Source organism: Geotrypetes seraphini, chromosome 12 (assembly GCF_902459505.1).
Source record: "Geotrypetes seraphini chromosome 12, aGeoSer1.1, whole genome shotgun sequence".
Lineage (NCBI taxonomy): Eukaryota > Metazoa > Chordata > Amphibia > Gymnophiona > Dermophiidae > Geotrypetes > Geotrypetes seraphini.
In genome coordinates this window covers 99,285,157-99,308,113 of record NC_047095.1, presented here as the reverse complement: position 1 = coordinate 99,308,113, position 22,957 = coordinate 99,285,157, and the positions used below count along the sequence as shown (strand labels likewise).

At 42.7% G+C, this 22,957-nt stretch overlaps 1 protein-coding gene across 1 annotated transcript in view; it reads left to right on the top strand.

The window, feature by feature from the left end:
• The window catches only part of LOC117346162 (vomeronasal type-2 receptor 26-like), a 40,726-nt gene that overhangs the window by 4,549 nt on the left and 13,220 nt on the right, over nt 1-22,957 (top strand). Inside the window, exon 3 of the mRNA XM_033915566.1 lies at nt 20,535-21,335. Within this exon, the coding sequence (XP_033771457.1) occupies nt 20,535-21,335 (801 nt within the window). The remainder of the gene's footprint in view (nt 1-20,534; nt 21,336-22,957) is intronic.

Genomic DNA, 22,957 nt, shown 5'->3' with positions numbered 1-22,957 from the left:
CACCAATCTGGATTCAGAAAAGGTTTCAGCACCGAAACAGTCATAGGCTCTCTCCTTAATCACCTATATGACCTCTTCAGTCAAGGTACCAGCGCCCTGATCCTACAATTAGACTTCAGTAGCACCTTCGACCTAGTGGACCATGAAATAATGCTTACGTGCCTAGATGAAATGGGGCTATCAGGAAGAATGTGGACCTGGTTCCAAGGATTCCTAACCAAACGACACTATCAAATGGTCCATGACGGGAATTACTCTAAACATTGGAAAAGCCCTTCGGGAGTCCCTCAAGGTTCCCCCCTATCTCCCACCTTGTTCAATATATACATCTCCTCTCTAGGTCACCTACTTCAAAAGTTAAACCTAATATACTATATATACGCAGATGACATCTCTATACTAATTCCAATTACAAAAGCGACCACTGCCTACTCAAAACACATCTCATACATCATGACCAAATTCGAACAATGGACTATAAAGTTTAAATTGAAACTAAACTCAGAAAAGACAAAAATTTTCCTGGCAAGCCCAAAGGAAAAAATCCCTACAACTACAATTCAGATAAATGGTCACGACTACCCAATACTACAAACTATAAGAATACTAGGAGTCATCTTAGATACCCACCTGACCCTGACTGATCACATAAATACAGTGACAAAAAAATGCTTCTTCACTCTCTGGAAACTGAAAACCATAAAAAAATACTTCGACCCTCTATCTTTCAGATTACTGGTACAGTCATTGATTCTACCCACCCTGCATTACTGTAACATTATTTACTTGGGGATACCTAAAAAACACGTGAGAAAATTGAGAATAGTTAAAAACACGGCCGTCCGCTTAATATTCGGACTAAAGAAAAGTGATCACGTTAGTCCCTTCTACAAACTTGCATTGGTTACCAATTGAGGCTCAAATTTTATTCAAATTCTCCTGCTTCTGCTACAAACTAATCTGGGGAATGGCCCCCAACTACCTTCTACCTCACTTCAAATTCTACTCCTCTACTAGGTCTACCAGAAACCGCAACCTCTTTACATACCCAAAAATCGCAGGCTGCAGATATTGAACCTTCCTAAACAGAACATTCAAGTTCCAAGCTGGTAGACAGCAAACATGGCTAGGCTACCTCATTGATGTAGCTAAACTGACCTACAGTGACTTTTGGAAAGAATTAAAAACCGCTTTATTTAAGAAATTCATGTCCTAGCCAGATTTTTCCCTACACGATCAAAGCTACCTCACCTCACCCGAATTCCTTCATTCCTCTCAATAGGAACCCCACAATCTTTGTCTACTATTATGTCCTCCTCACAATTGTACCCAGCTTCCCGCTGGTGCCCGATGTTTTTCAATGTAATATGAAAATTATGTTAATTCTATTCAATAACCTATGTACATCTTTCTCCTAACCATTTGGCACCTTCTAATTCACTGACCGCTGAATGTTCTCATTTCTATCTATACTCTGTAATTCACTGATTGTACAGCTTATCTTCATTGTGAACCGCCTAGAAGTCGCAAGATTATGGCGGTATAGAAAAATAAAGTTATTATTATTATTATTACCATCGATATCAGATGATTGAATTAATTCCATATGCCAGCCCAATTGTTTAGTTCATGATGTTGAGGAAGAAATACCAGAAGTTCAAACAGGTTTCATGGAAAGGGATAGGGAACAATAAACATTCCTGCCAATGGTAGAGGGCTAAGCAGCAAAGCATCTGATTGCACAGATACCAAAAACCTTTGAAAGCTCTATTACACTTGGAAAATTACCCCCAAAGATATCGATGAAGAAATGGAAGACGAGATGAAGTGAGAATACAAAAATGTTAACACGGATATTATGGGAGACTTCAACTATCCAAGGATAGACTGGAGTCTTGGAAGTTCAAAAAGTGCTAGGGAGACAGGATTCCTGGAGGCTACACAGGATTGCTTCATGGAGCAGCTTGTCAGAGAACCGACGAGAGGGAACACCACTCTGGATCTAATCCTAAATGGGTTAAGAGGTCATGCAAAGAAAGTGAAAGTAGTGGGACTGTTGAGAAACAGTGATCACAATATGATCAAGTTCAAGATTGAAGTAGAGATACCGAAAGGACAACTTTCAACTTTAAGAAAGGAAACTGTGAGAGGAATGGTAAGGAAGAAACTTAGGAACACTTCCAAGAAATGGCAGACAGTAGAGCAGCCTGGTCTTTTTTCAAGGACACAGTGAGTGAGGCACAAAATCTGTATATCCCCAGCTTCAGAAAGGGGTGCAAAAAGAGTCAAAAGACCTTTTTTTTGCTATCTTGGAGTCATGTGTCTGGATTCCCTAGCCCACTCAGATTCTTTGTCTTCCTGATGACAACATGGGAACATAGGAATGGCATTGCTGGGTCAGACCTGTGGTCCATCGGGCCTGGTGACCCATTCTCATAGTGGCCAATCTGGGTCACTGCCATTCTGCGGACCACATGGTGGTGGTTTCAAACTTATGCCTTTCCTAGGATCCTCTTTGGTTTAACACTTAGTGATCTCTAGTTTAGCCTTTATCCTTAGTTCAATTGGTAGGTGCTTCTGCACTTCCTATCACACATATATGACCCATCTTGAAGATCATTGTGAATACACTACATGGTTTTGATAAAACCTTTTCAATTTTGATTTACAATACAATTTTCTCCCCTTTGTGGGGTAATTCTCATATATAGATAGGAAAGCGATCCATTTAATTGACCTCTTGGGTGCGCCTTGGCATATATTTACTGAAATACATACTTTTAGATAATCAGATTTGTTCTTTTAAGGCTTTACAAAAACAATATGGCCTGGCACCCACACAAGGGTATAGATATATGCAACTTAAGTGTTGTATAAACAAATCCTACCCATGTAGCCTTCCTTCCTTGGTAGAGCAAGAACTCAAGATTTACACTGTTACAGCATAGCTTGCATACTCAGCATGTCTTATCAAAATTCTGTCATCTTACCCTGTCTTTCTATATTGCCCCTCTTTCAGTTCAATCTATCTGGGAGGCTGAGCTCCAAGTTCCTCTATCATCTACTCAATAAATGAATTTTTGGAGTCATAGTAAGAAATCTGTCCATTTGGCACCCATCCAACAAACATTGCATTATATAAATCATAAGATAACATGGACTGTTTTAAAGGCTTATAAAGTGTATAAGAATGCTAATGTCTCAGCACAATGCTGGAATTGTTTCCATAGTATAGGTACTTTGTAACATATGTTGTTTCATTGACCTTGTTTATCTTCTTACTGGTCTACTGTGTGAGAAACAGTTTCTCATTATACTTCCTGTCCATCTTCTTCCACCTTTGCATTAATAATTCTGAGATCTGCAGTATTACCAGATGCTATGTTGAACTCTCAAAAGAAGTTGATTGATATACTGATTTCTCTAGCATTGAAAGTAGTTTTGCAGCATTGGAAAGACTTATACTACCACATATGCCCATTGGTGGAACTATGTACGTCTTGTTTCTAAATATGAATTTTATCTAGTAGATCGCAATAACAGACTGAGTAAATATAAGCACTTTTGGGATCCGCTTCTATATTTTACCTGTACTGTTACTCTATTCTTCCTTACTCTTTTCACTCATGTGTTGCTGATATCCTGTTCTTTTATAGATTATTACTACTGTCTTATTTTACTGATACACATTTGTGATATGACTTCTGACATTCCTATTTGCCTTGTATTTACCAGGTTCTCTTATAATGTACATTAGATGTGCCAATGTTTTCTGATTTATTTATGTTCTACTGCAAAATATTTTCAATAAAAATTGCTTGAATTGAAGTGACTATGGCCATGACTATCTGAATGGGGGCGAAACACATCAAGAATATCTGCTTCTGCTATATCTGATTTCCTACTGAGAATTCTAAAGCATAGGGGGAATAGCACTGCTGCAGCCCTGTGGTGCCTGGGGGACCTCTCATTCAGTGACTATTGAGGATTTCTTGTGTCACTGGCAGCAGGAGTCATAATATCGGGGAATCGCCTGCAGGAGATGCCAGCATTGAGTGATGCTGCAGTGAATCCCCTTGAGCTGGAATCAACACTGAGCCCCAATGCTAAGGCCCTGCCTCCACAGCTGCAGGGATCCAGCTCACCGAGGGAAGACACTCTATCTAAATAGGCAGACTCTATCCTCCAGGATGCTGTACTGGGCCAGGTTCCTGAAGAAATCGATTCTGCAGCTGAAACATCATTGGAGCAAGAATAGAAGCAAGATAGAATGGAGAGAAGCCCAGGGACAGTGGATTTCCTTTCAATGCCTACAAGTACTTTTGCTGTTACAAACCCCACCAATGTATCCCTTGATTCCCTTTGTGACCTGGTGGCTAGTTTGGGACAAACATTATCCTCACAAATTCAGAACTTGGAAAATAAATTTTCTGAACATAAAAAAGAATTTAAAAATTTCAAGCAAGAGACTTTGGCTATAAAAACAAAAGTAGAAAATATGGAAAAAGAGCTCTTAGATGCAAAACAGCAACAGGGGGTTTTGAATAAAGACAATATCAATTTAAGAAGGAAGATGGAAAATCTAGAAAACAATTATCGCTCTAATAATCTTAGGATATTAAATTTCCCCAAAGATCCATCAATGTCCGCTAAAGAGATGTTAAAAAAAATATTTTGTTGAAATTTTGAACATTTCAGAGTCTATACCTAGGCCTTCTTATTTAAAATCAGACATTATGCTAGATATAAAAGATTCTCCCTACTCCTATTGTATTCCGCCTCCCCTTTCTTTTATTTTAAGGAATGTATCCTCCCCATTTGCCTATATTTATCTCATTTTGTCTTTACTGTTCTTGTGAAATTGTTCCCCATGATTTATTTTCTAGCATTTTTTTAATACCTTGTATAAATTGTAAACTATTTTGTACATAAAAGACTTTGTACATCAAGACCTAAATAAACTTGAAACTTAAGAACATAAGAAGTTGCCTCCGCTGGGTCAGACACGAGGTCCATCGTGCCCAGCAGTCCGCACCCGCGGCGGCCCATCAGGCCCATGACCTGCAATGTGATCCTTCTCTAATCCCTTTTATCCTTCTATCTAAACTCTGTCTAAAACCTATCTTTACCCCTATTTGTATCCTTCGATCCCCCTATCGTTCAGGAATTTATCCAAACCTTCCTTGAACCCCCGTAGTGTACTCTGTCCTATCACAACCTCCGGAAGCGCATTCCAGGTGTCCACCACCCTCTGTGTAAAGAAAAACTTCCTAGCATTGGTTCTAAAATTGTCCCCTTTCAGCTTATCTGAGTGCCCCCTGGTGCTTGTGGTTCCCAATAATCTGAAGAATCTGTCCCTTTCCACCCTCTCTATGCCCTTCATGATCTTGAAAGTCTCTATCATGTCTCCTCTGAGTCTCCTCTTTTCAAGGGAGAAGAGCCCCAGCCTTCCCAACCTGTCTGTGTATGAAAGGTTTTCCATACCTGTTATCATTTTCGTCGCTCTTCTCTGGACCCTTTCAAGTATCGCCATGTCCTTCTTGAGGTACGGTGACCAATACTGGACACAGTACTCCAGATGCGGACGAACCATCGCACGATACAGCGGCATGATGACTTCCTTCTTCCTGGTCGTAATGCCCTTCTTAATAATACCCAACATTCTGTTTGTTTTCTTGGAGGCCGCTGCACATTGTGCCGTTGGTTTCATTGTAGTATCTACCAGTACACCCAAGTCTTTTTCAAGATTACTATCCCCTAGCACTGATACCCCCATTTTGTAGCTGAACATCGGGGTTTTTTTCCTAAATGCATGACCTTGCATTTCTCTATATTAAAGTGGTTTCCGCCCAAACCACAGCACCGAAACCGTCCTAGCTGCTCTGACAAATTACCTCCTCCACCTGTTCTCGCTGGGTAAAAGCGCCCTGATACTTCAATTCGATCTGAGCAGCGCCTTCGACCTGGTCGACCACGACATTATGCTCAACTGCCTTGATTCCATCGGCATCTCCGGACAGGTAATAGATTGGTTCACAGGCTTCCTAACCAACCGTACCTACCAGGTCCACAGTAATGGAGCCTTCTCCCACCACTGGCATAAACCTTGTGGAGTCCCACAAGGCTCTCCCCTATCCCCCTCCCTATTCAATATTTACTTGACCCCTCTGGCATGAAGCCTAGCAAACTCAAACCTAAAATCGTTCATATATGCAGATGACATTACCATCATTGTTCCCATTACCTCACTCACTCTAGAAACGGAAAAACTCATTGCATCTATCCTCACCAAATTAGAACTGTGGACCTCAAAACTCAAATTAAAGTTGAACTCTGAAAAAACCAAAATCTTCCTAGCGAGTCCCAACCATAAATTAACAAACACTTCCCTCAGACTGAATGGGCTAGATTACCCTATCCTACCCACCATAAAAATCCTTGGAGTCATCCTGGACCGCACTCTAACCTTCGATGACCATACCAGTGCCCAGGTGAAAAAATGTTTCTGTACCCTTTGGAAACTGCGCACCATCAAACGTTACTTCGACCACCAAGCCTTTCGTCTACTCGTTCAATCTCTGGTATTAAGCATATTAGACTACTGCAACATTATTTACCTGGGATCCTATAAAAATACCATCAAACGTCTTAGAACAGTCCAAAATGCGGCCGTCCGCCTCATCTATGATCTCAAAAAATACGACCATGTTAGCCCCTACTACACCAAACTCCATTGGCTTCCAGTAGAGGCAAGGATCATCTTTAAGTTCGTCTGCCTCTGTTTCAAAACTCTAACAGGATCTTCCCCAATCTACTTGTCGGAGCACCTTGAAATAGCAGGCCCCTCTCGCACACGAAACGCCCACCTATTCACCTTTCCCTCCCTAAAAGGCTGCCTCTACAAGAGATTCATTGATAGAACCCTAGCATTCCAAGCGGGCAAATGGAACAATTGCCTTACTGCCCTCATTTCCAACTCCCCGCCCTACCACCTGTTCAGGAAGTCACTAAAAACCTACTTCTTCGACAAATTCCGCTAACGCTGCCTTCCCCCCTTCCCTGCACCCTCCTGACCTCGATATGCCTCCATGCCCTCTGACTACACCCCCTCCCAAGCCACTATGGCCTCTCTTACTCAATCTCTGTTTTATCTAATTGCCCTGCCTTATCATTGCCTCACATTTAACATCACCGTAAATGTATCACCGCTATAACATGTAACATCGCTGTATACGAACAGTCTCCTCTTTAGTATATGCCTTTTTATTACTGCTATTTATGTAACATCTCTGTAAATGTAACAACACTATAATATGTATCATCGCTGTAAATGTACAGTCTCTTCTATTGTTAACCACATTGAACTTCCATGGTATTGCGGTATACAAGAATAAAGTTATTATTATTATTATTATTAAAGCGCATTTGCCATTTGCTTGCCCACTCCTCCAGTTTGTTTAGGTCCCTTTGTAGGTCTTCACATTCTTCCGTGGTTCTAACCCTGCTGCAGAGTTTGGTGTCATCCGCAAATTTTATAACTTCACACTTCGTCCCTGCTTCTAGGTCGTTTATGAATACATTGAACAACAGCGGTCCGAGCACCGACCCCTGGGGAACACCGCTCGTGACCTTCCGCCAGTCTGAGTAGTGTCCCTTCACTCCGACCCGTTGCTTTCTGTCTGCCAACCAGTGTTTAATCCATCTGTGTACGTCCCCTTCCACCCCATGGCTCCACAGCTTCCTAAGAAGCCGCTCATGGGGCACCGTGTCAAAGGCCTTTTGGAAGTCAAGATAGATGATGTCTATGGGTTCTCCTTTGTCCATCTGGCTGTTTATCCCTTCAAAAAAGTGCAGTAGGTTCGTTTGGCACGATCTTCCCTTGCAGAAGCCGTGCTGGCTCACTTTTAGTTGTCCATTTTTTTCTATGTGTTCGCAGATGGTGTCCTTTATTAGTGCCTCCATCATCTTGCCTGGGACTGAAGTCAGGCTTACTGGCCTGTAGTTCCCCGGGTCACCCCTCGATCCCTTTTTAAAGATAGGTGTGATATTTGCTATTTTCCAGTCCTCCGGGATCTCCCCAGTTTTCAAGGACAAGTTGCAAATTTGTCGGAGAGTTTCTGCTATTTCGTTCCTTAGCTCTTTTAGAACCCTTGGGTGGATTCTGTCCGGGCCCGGTGATTTGTCGCTTTTTAGTCTGTCTATCTGTTTGAGGACCTCCTCATGGCTTATCTCTATATGCACCAGTTTTTCCTCTTGATCTCCACTTATGATCTCTTCTGGTTCTGGTACATTCGATGTGTCCTCGCTCATGAAGACCGACGAGAAGAACTTGTTTAACCTGTCGGCTACATCTTTTTCCTCTTTTACCACCCCCTTTCTGTCTCCATCAACCAACGGTCCAACTTCCTCCCTCGCCGGTTGTTTCCCCTTGACGTATCTGAAGAACGATTTGAAGTCTCTGGATTTCTCAGCCAGTTTCTCCTCGTATTCTCTCTTTGCTTTCCTAACCACTCGGTGACATTCTTTCTGGTAATTTTTGTGTTCTTTCCGGTTTTCCTCGGTTTGGTCCTTTTTCCATTTTCGGAACGATTTTCTTTTATCTCCTATCGCCCTCTTTACTTCTGTCGTTATCCATACCGGGTCTTTTGTTCGATTTTTTTGCACCCTTTCCTAAACCTGGGAATGTACAGGTCTTGTGCTTCCAGCACCATGTCCTTGAATATGGACCATGCTTTCTCTACGGTTTCCATCCATTTTGAGTGATTTTTGAGTTTCTTTTTCACCACTGCTCTCATAGCTTCATAGTCCCCTTTCCTGAAGTTGAGCGTCGTCGCTGCAGTTCTTTTCACTTTGGATGCTCCTACCTCTAGTTTGTACCGGATCATGTTGTGATCGCTATTTCCTAGTGGTCCTACAACTGCCACTTCCTTTGCAGGTCCCCCTAGTCCATTTAGGATTAGGTCGAGAGTGGCATTTCCTCGCGTTGATTCTTTAACAAGCTGTTCCATGAAGCAGTCTCCCACAGCCTCCAGGAATTCTGTTTCCCTCGCACAGCTTGAGTTCCCAATGCTCCAGTCTATCCCGGAGTAGTTGAAATCCCCCATCACCAATACACTTCCGCTTTTGCATTCTCTCCTCAATTCTGCTTCCAGTTCTTTGTCGTTTGCTTCCGTTTGCCCAGGCGGGCAATAGTACAGTCCCAATTTTATGTCAGCCCCATTTCTTCCTGGTAATTTAACCCATAATGATTCCAGTTCTTCTACCCTTGCTGCCGTATCCAATCTGGTCGAGTGAATGGTGTCCTTTATATATAGTGCTATTCCTCCGCCCTTCTTGTGGGTCCTGTCTCTCCTATAGAGATTGTACCCGGGCAATACTACGTCCCATTTGTTGTCCTCAGTCCACCATGTTTCTGTAATTCCTATAATGTCCAGGTCCTCATTTTTAGCTGTGACTTCCAGTTCTCCCATTTTGGCTCTTAGACTCCTTGCATTAGCATATAAACAGTTTAAGTCCTGGTTTATTCCCTTTCTCGTTCTGCCTTGTGAATTTTTCCTCTTGCCGTCCACCTTGCGGGCTTCCAGCCCCTGAATTCCATTTTGTTCTTCTTCTCTCAATATCTTGTCTTTCCCGTCCTCAGCCTGTTTCCTCAAGTTTACCTGTTCCCCTAACTCCTGCTGTATGCTCTTCGTTTTGTTCTCTGGTTCCACTTGACCTTTGGACCCCTGTGGTGTGCCATTTGTTTCTTCCCAGCATTGTTCCCACTCAGCATCTTCATTTGATACTGTTTTCCGAAATGTCGACGTCTGGTCGATGTTCGGCTTTCCCCTTTTTCTCAGTTTAAAGCCATTTCTATTTCTTTCTTGATGTTGTTTGCCAGCAGTCTTGTTCCCGCCGTGCTCAGGTGTAGTCTGTCCCTCCTGTAGAGCTTGTTCTTCCCCCAAAAAGTTGTCCAGTTCTTCACAAAGTGGTAGCCTTCCTCTTCACACCATCTCCTCAGCCATGCGTTCATTGCTTGTAGCTCAGTCTGCCTCTTCACATCTGCCCTCGGTACTGGCAGGATCTCTGAGAATGCTATCCTGTTCGTCCTCAGCTTCAGTTTCTTGAAATGATTTCCCCCTTTTGCTCAGATATACTATCTTCTAACAAAAGAAAAAAAAAATGAAGAGCACCATTCTTTAGAACAAGATCCGGATCCACAGATGGATATAACAACAATTTTGGAAACATCTCTCAAAGATTTGGTTAAGCCAACTACTTTATTAGTTACGGTGGCATTGTCACCTGATAAGAATTGGATTCTAAGATTGTTCTTTAAAAATAGGCATAAGGAATTTCTAGGACAAAAGTTCAGTTGTTCCCAGATGTCACAAAGGAAACCCAGAAATGTCAACAACAGTTTTTACTTCTTAAATCAGGGGTAACAGTGATGGATGGTGCATTTTTGCTACAGTATCCATGTAAATGCATAGTTAAATATAGATCTCATACATATATATTTTTTGAACCATCACAGTTAACTGGGGTTCTCTCTATGAAAAGGCTTGAAGGGGAGATAACAACAATAAGTTAATGAGTTACTAATGCTCCAGTAACCTATTCAGATAATTAGCCTATTTTGATATTGGATAAAAACCCATGATTGCCTTATTTTGTTTTTTCACTCATTAGATTCTTGGATCCAAAATTTCAGACAATAATATTAAGTTTATGCTTTATTCATTATATATTTTTCAATAATCTGAACAAGAAGGTGTTCTTGATAATATTGTTTAAACTTAAATAAATAAATAAAAATTGCTTCAATTAAAAAAACAAAACAAAATCTTACAATTTATTCCATTGGGTCCACTTCAAAGTACTCCCCTTCCTTACATATATACTTCCTTACATATACACTTCAAAGTACTCCCCTTCCTTACAGTTTTCCCAATGTCATTTCCACTACTGGAAACAGTCATTAAACACATCTTCACGAATCAACAAAGTTGCTGCATCAAATTTTGCTTTATGTATTCAATAGGGTTGAATCGCTATCCTTTCAGAATGGATTTAAGTTTAGGAAACAAGAAGTCAGCAAAGGTCAAGTCAGAAAAGTAAGGTGGTTGGGGAATAACTTTCTTTGTGATTTTTGTGTAAAATTTGTGGTTATTCTTCTGGTCATCAGTCATTAACTGTAAAACAAACTTTGCTGCAATGCAATACATCATCAATTTATCTATTAGAATGTTGTGGAATAAACAAATGGAGATGAATTCATCTGCCAATTCTCTAACAGTTAATTACCAATTAGTGTGCGTAAGAACCCTTACTTGATCAACATGATCATCGTTGACGTTGATAGTCTTCCATTTTGTGAATCATCTTTCACTGATTCATGACCACTTATGAAGCATGAATATCATTCAAAACACCTTCCATGACTCATGACATATTCCCCATAATGCCACCTTCAACAGTTTCTGTAGAAGTCTTACCCAATTTTAAATAGAACGTCATACTGTAGTATTGCTCATTGAGTTGAATATGATAAAAAAGTCAATCACAAAAAACACTTTCACAAAAAATTGCTGTAGCTTTGAGACAAAAACAGTTATCAACAAAGAGGAAAAAAGGAGGTTACTCATGAGGTTTCAAGCTTCTCAATGCCATCTAGCATGTTTCAGAAGAGCTTACTGTTGGTGTGCAATTCAAACTGTCCTGGAATTTTTTGAGCAGACTTTGTACAGTCCAAGGTATACATGTCACTATAAACTGCTTATATTGTACTAGTCTTTAAGCCCGTTACATTAACCGGTGCTAGAATAGATGTGTCTTTCTGGGGTTTTTTGTCTCTGTCTCTCTCATTGGCCGCTGTCTTTCTTTCTGTCTCTGTCTCTCTCTCTTTGGCCGCTGTCTGTCTGTCTTTCTTTCTTTCTGTGTCTCTCCTTGACCACTGTCTGTGTGTCTGTCTCTCTTTCTCCTTGGCCGCTCTCTTTCTGTGTGTCTCCCTCTGTCACTTTCTGTGTGTGTCTGTCTTTCTGTCTCTTTCTCTCTCTCTCCTTGGCTTCTGTCTGCCTGTCTTTGTCTCTCCCTCTCTCCTTGGCTGCTGTCTGTCTTTCTGTGTGTCTGTCTGTCTTTGTCTCTCTCTCTCTCTCTCTCTCCTTGGTCGCTGTCTGTCTGTCTCTCTCCTTGGCCACTGTCTGTGTGTCGGTCTTTCTGTCTCTTTCTCTCTTTCTCGTTGGCAGCTGTGTGAGAAGATCACTACCATAAAGAGTTCATTCCCCCCAGCTATCTCTTACAACTCTCTTCCTCCAAAAGACTCCAACCCTATCCCTGCTGACAGATCATGGAGTACATTCGAACTTGTATCCGAGACCCAGATCTCTAAACTTTGCCTCAAACTTAAATCCTGCAAGTGCATCCTAGACCCCTTCCCATCCTACCTCTACGAAAACATCCCTGCTCAGGCCATCTCTTCCCTTATTAACCTTATAAATAAAGTCTTACTATCGGGCCTGTTTTCCACAGAAATGGGACACATTGCCTTATTCCCTCTTCTGAAAAAAGCCAATCTCGACCCTTCCTTACCATCGAACTACTGCCCCATAGCTAACATCCCTCTTTTAACAAAACTTCTAGAGTTCATAGTAGCTACTCAGCTCTCCTCTTATCTAGAGAGATTCTCCATTCTCCAACACTACCAATACGGATTTAGGCCCAATTTCAGCACCGAGTCCCTCCTAGTTTCCTTAATTTCAAAGGTGCAACAACTACATGCTCGAAACAAATTTGCTGTTCTTCTACAGTTCGATCTCTCCGCGGCTTTCGACATCGTGCACCATGACATACTAATCTACCAACTTTCTGAGATAGGAATAGACTCCTTTGTCCTAAAGTGGTTCTCAAACTTCCTTCGCGCTTGTTCCTATATAGTCAACACAAACAGCTCCAAATCCGCTTCATGGACACCATCCTGTGGTGTCCCACAGGGCTCTCCCCTATCCCCCATTCTCTTCAACATGTATATGACCTCCCTGAAGCTCCTCAAACTATCCCCCCTCGAAACAATGTACACATATGCAGACGATATCCTTATTCTCCTCGAAACAGATCAGAACCTTACAAACCTCCAAGATAACATCTCCTCATGCATAATGAGACGTCACACCTGGTCCCTCTCTGTACAGATGAAATTAAATGAATCAAAAACAAAATTACTCTGGCTCGGCCCAAAATTAGCACACCTGCCCACCCTCTTCACTCTACCCACAGGCCCTGCTCTGCACCTCGAGTTCTCAAGCAAGGTCCTCGGCATTACTATCGATTCCTCCCTTTCCCTCAACGACCACCTGAATTCCTTGGCAAAATCATGTTTTTTCAGCCTCCACATGCTGAGGAAAGTTAGATCCTACTTTCACCAAAAACATTTCACCGTCCTTGTACAATCCATCATCCTATCCAAACTCGATTACTGTAATGCCATTTATTTATGCCTAACAAAAAAAAGTCTTCGTAGACTCCAGCTTATCCAGAATACTGCAGCCAAGCTGATTTTTGCTAAACGCAAATTTGGCCACGTCTCCCCACTACTTACCAATCTTCACTGGCTCCCTGTACTCTCCAGAATCCATTTCAAATGCTCCTGCCTGGCTTTCAAGATCATTCACGGCATCCTTCCGCCCCTAATCCCTCTATCCTTCCTCGCCCTGACGCCTGCTACCACCAGATCAGCCCACAGACATAAACTATCCTTCCCCTCTCTACACGGCATCCTCCATGCAGGTAAACTGGGAAGATCCTTTCTCTCCAAAATCACGGGCCTTTGGAATGATCTCCCTATCCCGCTGCGGAACTTGGGCTCCCTCCAACTATTCCGAAAACAACTGAAAACCTGGCTTTTCTCTAACATATAACTTCTCTTCTCCTTATTACATCCCCTCTTTTATATGCTTTTGTAAATCCTTCTCCTCTCTCTTCCCTATTTTTAAGCTTTGTAAACCGTGTCGAGCTCCACTCCCGTGGAGATGATGCGGTATATAAACTTAAGGCTTAGTTTAGTTTAGTTTAGTCTGTCTGTCTTTCTCTCTCTTATTTTACAAATAAACTAAACTAAACTAAATCTTAGGTTTGTATACCGCGCCATCTCCGCAAGCGCAGAGCTCGGCACGGTTTACAGAAGTTAAGAGGAAAGGAACTACAATGAAGGGATAAAGGAGAGGGACTAAGAAGATAGAGAGGGACCGGATGCTAGAGTACGGGAGATATTTAGATTTTTGAAAAGAGCCAAGTTTTCAAGTGTTTGCAGAAGGATTGGAAGGAGCTTGAATTTCTGAGCGGGGGAGTGAGGTTGTTCCAGAGTTCTGTGGTTCTAAAGAGGAGGGATGTTCCAAGTTTTCCTGCGCGGGATATACCTTTTATAGAGGGGAAAGACAGTTTCAGTTTTTGTGAGGGTCTAGTGGGGTGTGTATTTGAGGAGTTCCAAAAGAGTGGGATAATGGGAGGGAGGATGCCATGTAGGATCTTGAAGGCTAAGCAGGCACATTTATAGAGGACTCTGGAGTATACTGGGAGCCAGTGAAGCTTGGAGAGGAGTGGGGAGACGTGATCGAACTTGCCTTTTGTGAAAATAAGCTTGGCCGCGGCGTTCTGAATTAGCTGAAGTCTATGGAGGTTTTTCTTAGTTAGGCTTATGTAGATGGAATTACAGTAGTCCAGTCTAGAGAGGATGATAGATTGAACGAGGACGGCGAATTGAGAATGGTGAAAGCAGGATCTCACTCTCCTCAGCATATGAAGGCTAAAGAAGCATTTTTTTTACCAAGGAGTTGAGGTGATCATTGAAGGAGAGAGAGGAGTCTATGACGATACCTAGGACTTTGCTTGAAAACTCAAGCTGAAGAGTGGGGCCGGATGGTAGTGGGATGGAGGTGGGTAAATGATCTAAAATTGGGCCGAGCCAAAGTAGTTTTGTTTTGGACTCATTCAGTTTCATTTGTACAGATTGGGCCCAGGATTGGAGATTCGTTATACATGTGGATATGTTATCGGCAAGGTTAGAGAGGTTCGAGTCGGTCTCGAGGAGGATGAGGATGTCATCAGCGTAGGAGTAGAGAGTTTCTAGGGGGGATAGATGGAGGAGTTTCAAAGAGGACATGTAGATGTTGAAAAGGATAGGGGAGAGGGGTGAGCCTTGCGGGACTCCACATTTCGGCTTCCAGGGGGAGGAGGAGGTACCGTTTGTGTTAACGGTGTAGGAGCGGAAGCGTAAGAATTTCGAGAACCAATCTAGGACTGTGGAGCTTATGCCTATTTCGGAGAGTTGGAAGATTAGGATGTCGTGGTGGACGACATCGAAGGCTGAGGAGAGGTCGAATTGTAGGAGAACAGCAAATTTGTTGTGAGAATGGAGATGTTGTACCTTAGAAATTAGTGAGGCCAAGAGGGATTCGGTGCTAAAGTTGGGTCTGAAGCCGAATTGGTGGGGTAGGAGAATAGAGAATCTTTCTAGGTAGGATGAGAGTTGGGTGGATATGATGGATTCTAATAACTTGGTTAGGAGAGGGATATTTGCAATAGGGCGGTAGTTTGCTGGCATGGAGGGGTCAAGTTCAGCCTTTTTCAGTAGAGGAGTCAATGAAATGTGTCCCATGTTGGGGGAGAAAAGGCCCGATGTTAGGGCAGAGTTTATGAGTTCGGTGAGGGAAGCGATGGCCTGTGTAGGGATATTCTTGAATAGATAGGAGGGGAAAGGATCCAGAGTGCACTTGCAGGTTTTTAGTTTGAGGCAGAGTTTGGAGACTTGCGATTCGGAAACAGGCTCGAAGACGGTCCAAGATCTGTCGGCGGGAATGGGGGTGGATATAGGTAAGGTAGGGTTGAGGTCGGTAGAGGTCAGGGAATTGTAGGAGACTGTGGGTGGGAAGGAGGATCTTAGGGTGGTAACCTTTTCATTAAAGAAATTTGCGAGGGCATCGGCTGATAGAGACGGTGGGAGCACAGATGGGTCTTTTTTTGTAGTTAGGGAGCGCCAGATGTTGAACAGCGCACTGATCTGATTGTTGGATCTAGAGATCTTGTCTCCGAAGAAGTTCTTCTTGGCTTTTTTTAGTGTAGAATTGTAAAGTTTAATATTGACCCTCCAGGTATGTCTATCAGAGGGGGATTTAGATTTTTTCCATTTGCGCTCTAGAGCGCGGCATTTCTGTTTCAGTTCTCTGTGAAGAGGTAAGTACCAGGGGGCCTTTCGGGGGTAGGAGATGGTTTTAGTGGATATTGGAGCAAGGGAGTGGTAGGTGGACTCGGAGAGGGCGGTCCAGTTGCGCCAATGGGATTCGGGGTCTGTAGGTCTAGGGTTGGAGGAGAGTTGGTTGAGGAATTTGGACCAGAATAGATTGCTCAAGGTTTTTTTGCGAAAGGTTATGGAATGAGAGGGGTGGGGTGGGGAGTCAAGATGGGACATGAAGATGGGGAGGCAGGTAGTCCCTAAGAAGTGATCGGACCAAGGGACTTGTTCCCAGCGAGTGTCGTCGGTTGAAGTTTTGAAGGCGGTAAGATCAAGGAAAGTGGTGAGGTCTAGAGTGTGCCCTTTTTCGTGGGTTGGAGATGGGGTGGGTGAGGGGAAGCCTAGAGAGGTAAGGAAGTTGTTGAATTCAGACGTGTCCTTGTTGTTGGTGTCGTCAAGGTGGAGGTTAATATCACCAACGATCAGAAGTCTTTGAAATTTAAGGAAGGCATTTGTTATGGTCTCAAAGACGAGATTGGAGGATTTGGTCCAAGGGGTAGGTGGGCGGTATAGTAACAGGATGCCCAATGGGTGGGTGCGGAGTTCGTCATTGACTGAGGCAAGCAAATATTCTAGGGAAGCGTGAGTGCCCGTCTCTAGGAGCTGGACGTCAAAGAAAGATTTGTAGAGGAGTGCTAGACCACCTCCTTTTCGATTGGGTCTGGGGGAGAAGAGGCCTTGGTAACCATGGGGGAGGAGTTCGTTTTGTGTGAATAGATCGTCTTTGGCGATCCATGATTCAGTGATGCATAGGAATCCAGGGTCGAGCTCGTCTAGAAGGTCTTTCAAGATTTGGGTCTTATTGCACACGGATCTGGCATTGCAATAAAGTGTCGGGACTGGGGTGAGAGAGTCTGAGGCAGTGTTGGGAAGATTGGCAGGGGGCAGGGGTTTTAGAGAATCTTGGTTGACTTTTTGAGGGTTTTTCTTGAGAGGGGGAATTCTGGTGCGAATCAGTGTGGGGATTTTGAGTCCAGTTCAGATGTTATTGGAGTGAGCGGGGTCGAGTAGGTTGGGAGAGGGAGGTTTCAGACAGAGGGAGGTATAGAGAGGTGAGCAGAGTAGGAGGAGAAGGATCCAGAAGGAAGGGTTCATGGTGGGGAATTAGGACAGGGAGGTTGATGCGTGAGAGTCTGCAGCAGGGGGGGGGAAGAGGTAGAGGAGGGAGTAGCAGGGGAACTTAGATTAAACTGGCTAAGTGCCAAGAGTAGGGATGAGAGATAATTTTTTTTTTTTTTTTTTAGGGGTGGATCAAAGGGGGAGCTATATCGGTGAGAAGCGGTTAGCGGCTAAGCCTTTCCGTATGGCAGAAATACAGTTTGGTGCTGAGCTAGGCAAAGACAAGGTGGAATTTGGCATCTAAATGAAAAGCATAGACAATAATAAAATATGGTACAGAGACTGGAATATGGACAATGGTAAACTTTGGCATCGGGCAGAGTCCGGGTTGGGCAAGGGGAGCTGAGAGTCTGGAGGCCCTCAGTGGACCTTGATGAGCTAAGGGGGGGGGGACGGAGAGGTGAGGCAGAGAGGAGCCCAGAAGTGCTAGTACTGTCTTGCAGGGACTTCGGCAGCTCTTGGGTGGGCTGTGGAGGCAGAGTTCAAGTGTGGGGCAGGGGCAGGGCCGTTCAGTCCTGCACAATGGCGTCGGGCGGAGGAAGGAGGAACAAGATGGAGGAAACTTCCTCCTTCCTCTGCCTTGGAGTCGCTGAGGCGGAACAGAAACTTTCGGCGGCCCGCAGTGGGCTGAAGAGAAGCCGGGTCACGCTAGCCTGTAGCAGCCCTCGGATGGGCTGGAGGAGAGCAGGCTCGCAGTTAAGCAGGGCAGGGCAGATCCCTCCTGCTCGAGTGGCGTCGGGCGGAGGAAGGAGGAACAAGATGGAGGAAACTTCCTCCTTCCTCTGCCTTGGAGTCGCTGAGGTGGAACAGAAACTTTTGGCGGCCCGCAGTGGGCTGAAGAGAAGCCGGGTCACGCTAGCCTGTAGCAGCCCTCGGATGGGCTGGAGGAGAGCAGGCTCGCAGTTAAGCAGGGCAGGGCAGATCCCTCCTGCTCGAGTGGCGTCGGGCGGAGGAAGGAGGAACAAGATGGAGGAAACTTCCTCCTTCCTCTGCCTTGGAGTCGCTGAGGCGGAACAGAAACTTTCGGCGGCCCGCAGTGGGCTGAAGAGAAGCCGGGTCACGCTAGCCTGTAGCAGCCCTCGGATGGGCTGGAGGAGAGCAGGCTCGCAGTTAAGCAGGGCAGGGCAGATCCCTCCTGCTCGAAATAATTCAAACTTTAAAAAAAATCCTGCTAAAATAACTGCTTTCACCTCATTCTATGGCAACAAATTCCAGAGTTAAATTACATGTTGAGTGAAGAAATGTTTTATCCACTTTGCTTAGTAGCTTCGTTGTATGTCCACTAGTCCTAGTGAAGATCAAAATAGAGTTTTAAATTTAGCTCTGTAAGGTACTGGTAGCCAATGTAGCTTTTTTGAAGTCAGGTATTTATCCCATTGTGTTAGGAACTTGAAGAATCTCTGTTTTGTGTGGGTTCAGGTAGAGTTTGTTGTTGTTTTCTGATTCCAGATTTGTAGTTAGACAAGCAGTCAGTTTACACAAAGCTGTGGGTAGATCTCATTCAATGGGTATGAAAAGTTGCACATCATTGGCATAGATATAGGATTTTGAGTCCATAGACTGAAGCAGTTCATCCAGAGGCTTAAGGTGTATATTAAATAAGATGGGAGAAAGTATGGACCCTTGTGGCACCCCAGAGTTCACTGCCCAAGGTAATGACGTGCACTTGCTGAACAAAACTCATTGTTGTCTGTGTGACAAATAGGTTTTGAACCATGTAAATACTGTGCCACAAATACCTTTTCCTGCTAGTCTTGTAAGCATGATATTATGATTCACAGTGTTGAAGCCTGATCTCCTGTAATGGTCCCTGTTCATATTATCAAGAAAGGCCACAAGAACTATCTCTGTTCTGTACCCAGATCTGAAGCCAGATTGGCATTCTGTTCTAGATAATTATGTTCAGTTAACCAGTTATTGAGTTGAATGCAGACTGTCCATTCCATAAGCTTTGTCAGGAAAGGCATATTAGGGACTGGTTGGTAGTTTTTGAGCTTGTTCTCATCATGGAAACTCTTTATCTTCAGGAAGTCACCACAGATTTTTTTTTTGTGTTGTTGGCAGGTGCCCTTCTCCGAACAAGGAGTTAACAATTTAATTGGCCTATACTCACTTTTACTATTTTTGCAGGACAGGGATTTAGAGGGAAGGTTGTAGGCCATAGGCCTTTCAGAGGGATTTCAAGAGCTTCCTCTGTGACCTGGTTGATTGAGTCCCAGATGGTTCTGCATCTTTCTTTTCCATTTCTAAAATCTGATTTGCTTTCTTAGCTGCCACCACACATTGAGCTGCGGATTTCAATATATCCTCAGGTTATTCTTTCCCACATGCATCACTTTGCACTTGATCACATTTAACATAATCTACCCATGCACTAATCTCTGTTTTTAAGAGAAAGGAGCCTTGAAAAGTAAACCAAGTGGTGCAATATCAGCCCATCTTCCTGCCTACTGGTTCCCCTTGAAATGTCCCTATTTCCATTTACTTCAAGTACATTCACTCTAAAACAAATATACATACTTTTATAATGACTATTCTTCACTTTGTCTGTATTCTTTCAGAGGCTCCAAAGAAAAGCCAATACCATTTAATGTTGTATTGATTAACTTGAAAAGCAATACTACATTAAAATCATTCTAGATTCAAATGCATTTATGTACCACCCTCTTAGGTGTGTCTATGGATTTTTGGGGGAGGGTGGGTGGAAGAGATTTGGCCTAGCTTGAGGAGCATGCAATACCAGGTACAGTATACATCCCTTTATAAAATGATCCTCACGGAGAACAATTTTATAAACGAGAGACTATGTCGTTACTCCAATAATTTAATAGTTGAATTGAAATTTATTTCTTTTCTTGATCTTCAATATTGTGGGCTAAATAAGAGTTAATATTACTTGTTCATAATATTTTTGTGTTAATTTTTATTTCTTCCTCTCTGATCTGTATCAAGTTATCATTGTATACTTGTATTATTTATAAAATTCAATAAACAAATTAAATAATAATAAACGAGAGACTAACAGGAGCCTGGACACAAGCACCTCCTGCAAACTATGTGCTATTAAATTATATGGCCTATGTGAAATAAACTGTTTTCTCAGAGTGATGTAAAAGGATTATACATTCATTATTTTATATTATCATGACAGGTCAGCTACAGCTCACAGAATCTTTATATGAGTGACCCTGTTCAGTATCCTTATTTTTACCGGACTGTCCCCAATGAGTTGCATCTCTCTATTGGGATAGGCAAGCTACTGAAGTATTTTGGCTGGAAATGGGTCAGTATCTTTTCAAACGATGATGAAAGCAGTATGAGAGCTATCCAGATCTTGAAAGAAGGGATTGAACAGAATGGTGGCTGCATCGCATTACATCAAACCTTTCCTCACCAGAGAAGAATCAAAAATTTTGAATTACAAAAAATTGTTAGAGCAAGTAAAAAATCATCTACTGTGAACATTTACTACTTTAATAAAAATGCTGTATTTTCACTAGATAATGTACTGGATCTTCAAAAAAATGTGAAAAGTGGTCAGGTTTTTATCATCATTGCTGAGGTAGAAATAATTAAAAAAAATCAAAAACACTTTCAAATAAGCAACAAGTTCTTTATATTCAAACCATATAAGAAAGTTATGCCAAATTTTTTTAAATTTATCCGTGAGATGAAACCTATCAGGCTGAGAAGTGATTACCAAGCTAAAGATTGGTGGAATGTCCTGTGTGACAGCAGTTGCCCAAATCATATCAAAAGAGACTGCAACTCTAAAGTTAAGACTGAGGGCGAAGGTCACTGTTTCAACACACACTTTGGGAGCAGCTACAGTGTGTACAATGCTGTGTATGTTGTGGCACACGCACTACATAATATGATCATGTCAGGCTCAGGAAATAGCACCACATGGATTAGAGAAAATAGGGAACTTTTGTACTCTTTGCCATGGAAGGTAAGGACCTGAATTATGCATTTACATCTTCCAACTCCTACCAACAGTTTCAACAGGCTTTAAAAATGCATCTTTTTATAGAATCTTTTGAAAGTTAGACCTTTGTTGCAGTATTAACCTGCATTCACCTATGAACCACATAGAACTTAGTGGTATTTGTGGTATAGAAGTGAGTTTTATGTTTATGTTTAGTATGTGTTACAGGAATTTTTTATTCAAAAGGAAAAGAGTGATACGCTTTGGAACACATTGAGAGAGATGCTTTCACAGGAGTAGTGAAGGTGAGCCTTCATTCTTAAAAACCTCTTCCCTCCTTAATTTTGATACATACAGTACACTCAACATTCATGATCAACCAACCACAAATATTCAAGGAATTTAAATGACCAAGAAAAGTTGAGATTCATTTAAATTACTTGTGTGATGCTATCTAAGGATATTCAGGACTTAAATAAATTTAAACCATACGTTGGGGTGGGGACTTGTTCTGGACTATACACAAGATGGCAACATGACCTGAAAGTCCCTGAACACATGAGAAAATCATGGAATGTATCCCACTCAAACAAGCAAATCTTGGTGCTAGTTGGAATTAATTAGAATCTTCATGTATAAATTTAGGTGTGGAATTTGAGCTTAAATTTTACATGAATCCAAAAAGTAGACATGGAAAGTGGAGATTTATGGGTAGATCAGGGGCATTCCTCAAGGTGACACACATACACCCTCTTTTACTAAGCTACACTAGCGTTTTTAGCACACGTTGCTCCCGCACTACGCACCAAAAACTAATGCCAGCTCAATGGTGCCATTAGCGTCTAGCGTGTGCGACAATGCAGCACATGCTAAGCATGCGTTAAATCTGCTAGCACAGCTTGGTAAAAGGAACTCATAATTATAGAATATAGTGGGATTCCTACTTGATTTGATGGTGTAAATTACCACACCTAACGATAGCTGTGGCTCCCAATTCAATTCATAGAAAATGGAGTCTCAAAAGTATTTTTTATCTCTATTTGTAGTTTCTGTGTAGTTAGGGGGGTTCTGGATTGAGTTCATCCTGACTCTAAAAACCATTTATAGAATAACCCTCAGCAATGATTTTTTTAAGCACCAGTTATTGAATCCAGTCTTTTATGTATGACACTAGTCTTTAAGCCCGTTACATTAACGGGTGCTAGAATAGATGTGTGTGTCTTTATTTCTTTCTTTTTCTCTCTCTCCTCTTGACCGCTTTCTGTCTCTCTCTTTCCTCGGCTGTCAACCATCACCCCTTGCCTGTTCCACCAGTCCAGCAGTAGGCCTTCTCCCTTCCTTTTACCTCCCCCTGTTCAGCAGCATTCCTTACCTGCTCCCCCTGTCCCTCTTCCCTGCTCCCCCTGTCCAGCAGCACTTCTTCCCTGCTCCGCAGTCATTATTCCCTGCTCCCCCTGTCCAGCAGCACTTCTTACCTGCTCCCCTGTTCCTCTTCCCTGCTCTGTCTGTCCAGCAGCACTCCTTCTTTTCTCCCCCTGACCCTCTTCCCTGCTCCCCCTGCCCAGCAGCACTCCTTACCTGTGTCTCTCTTTCTCCTTAGTGTTTTGTTATTTTTTTTCAATCTGTCTCTTTAGCCCCCTGTCCTT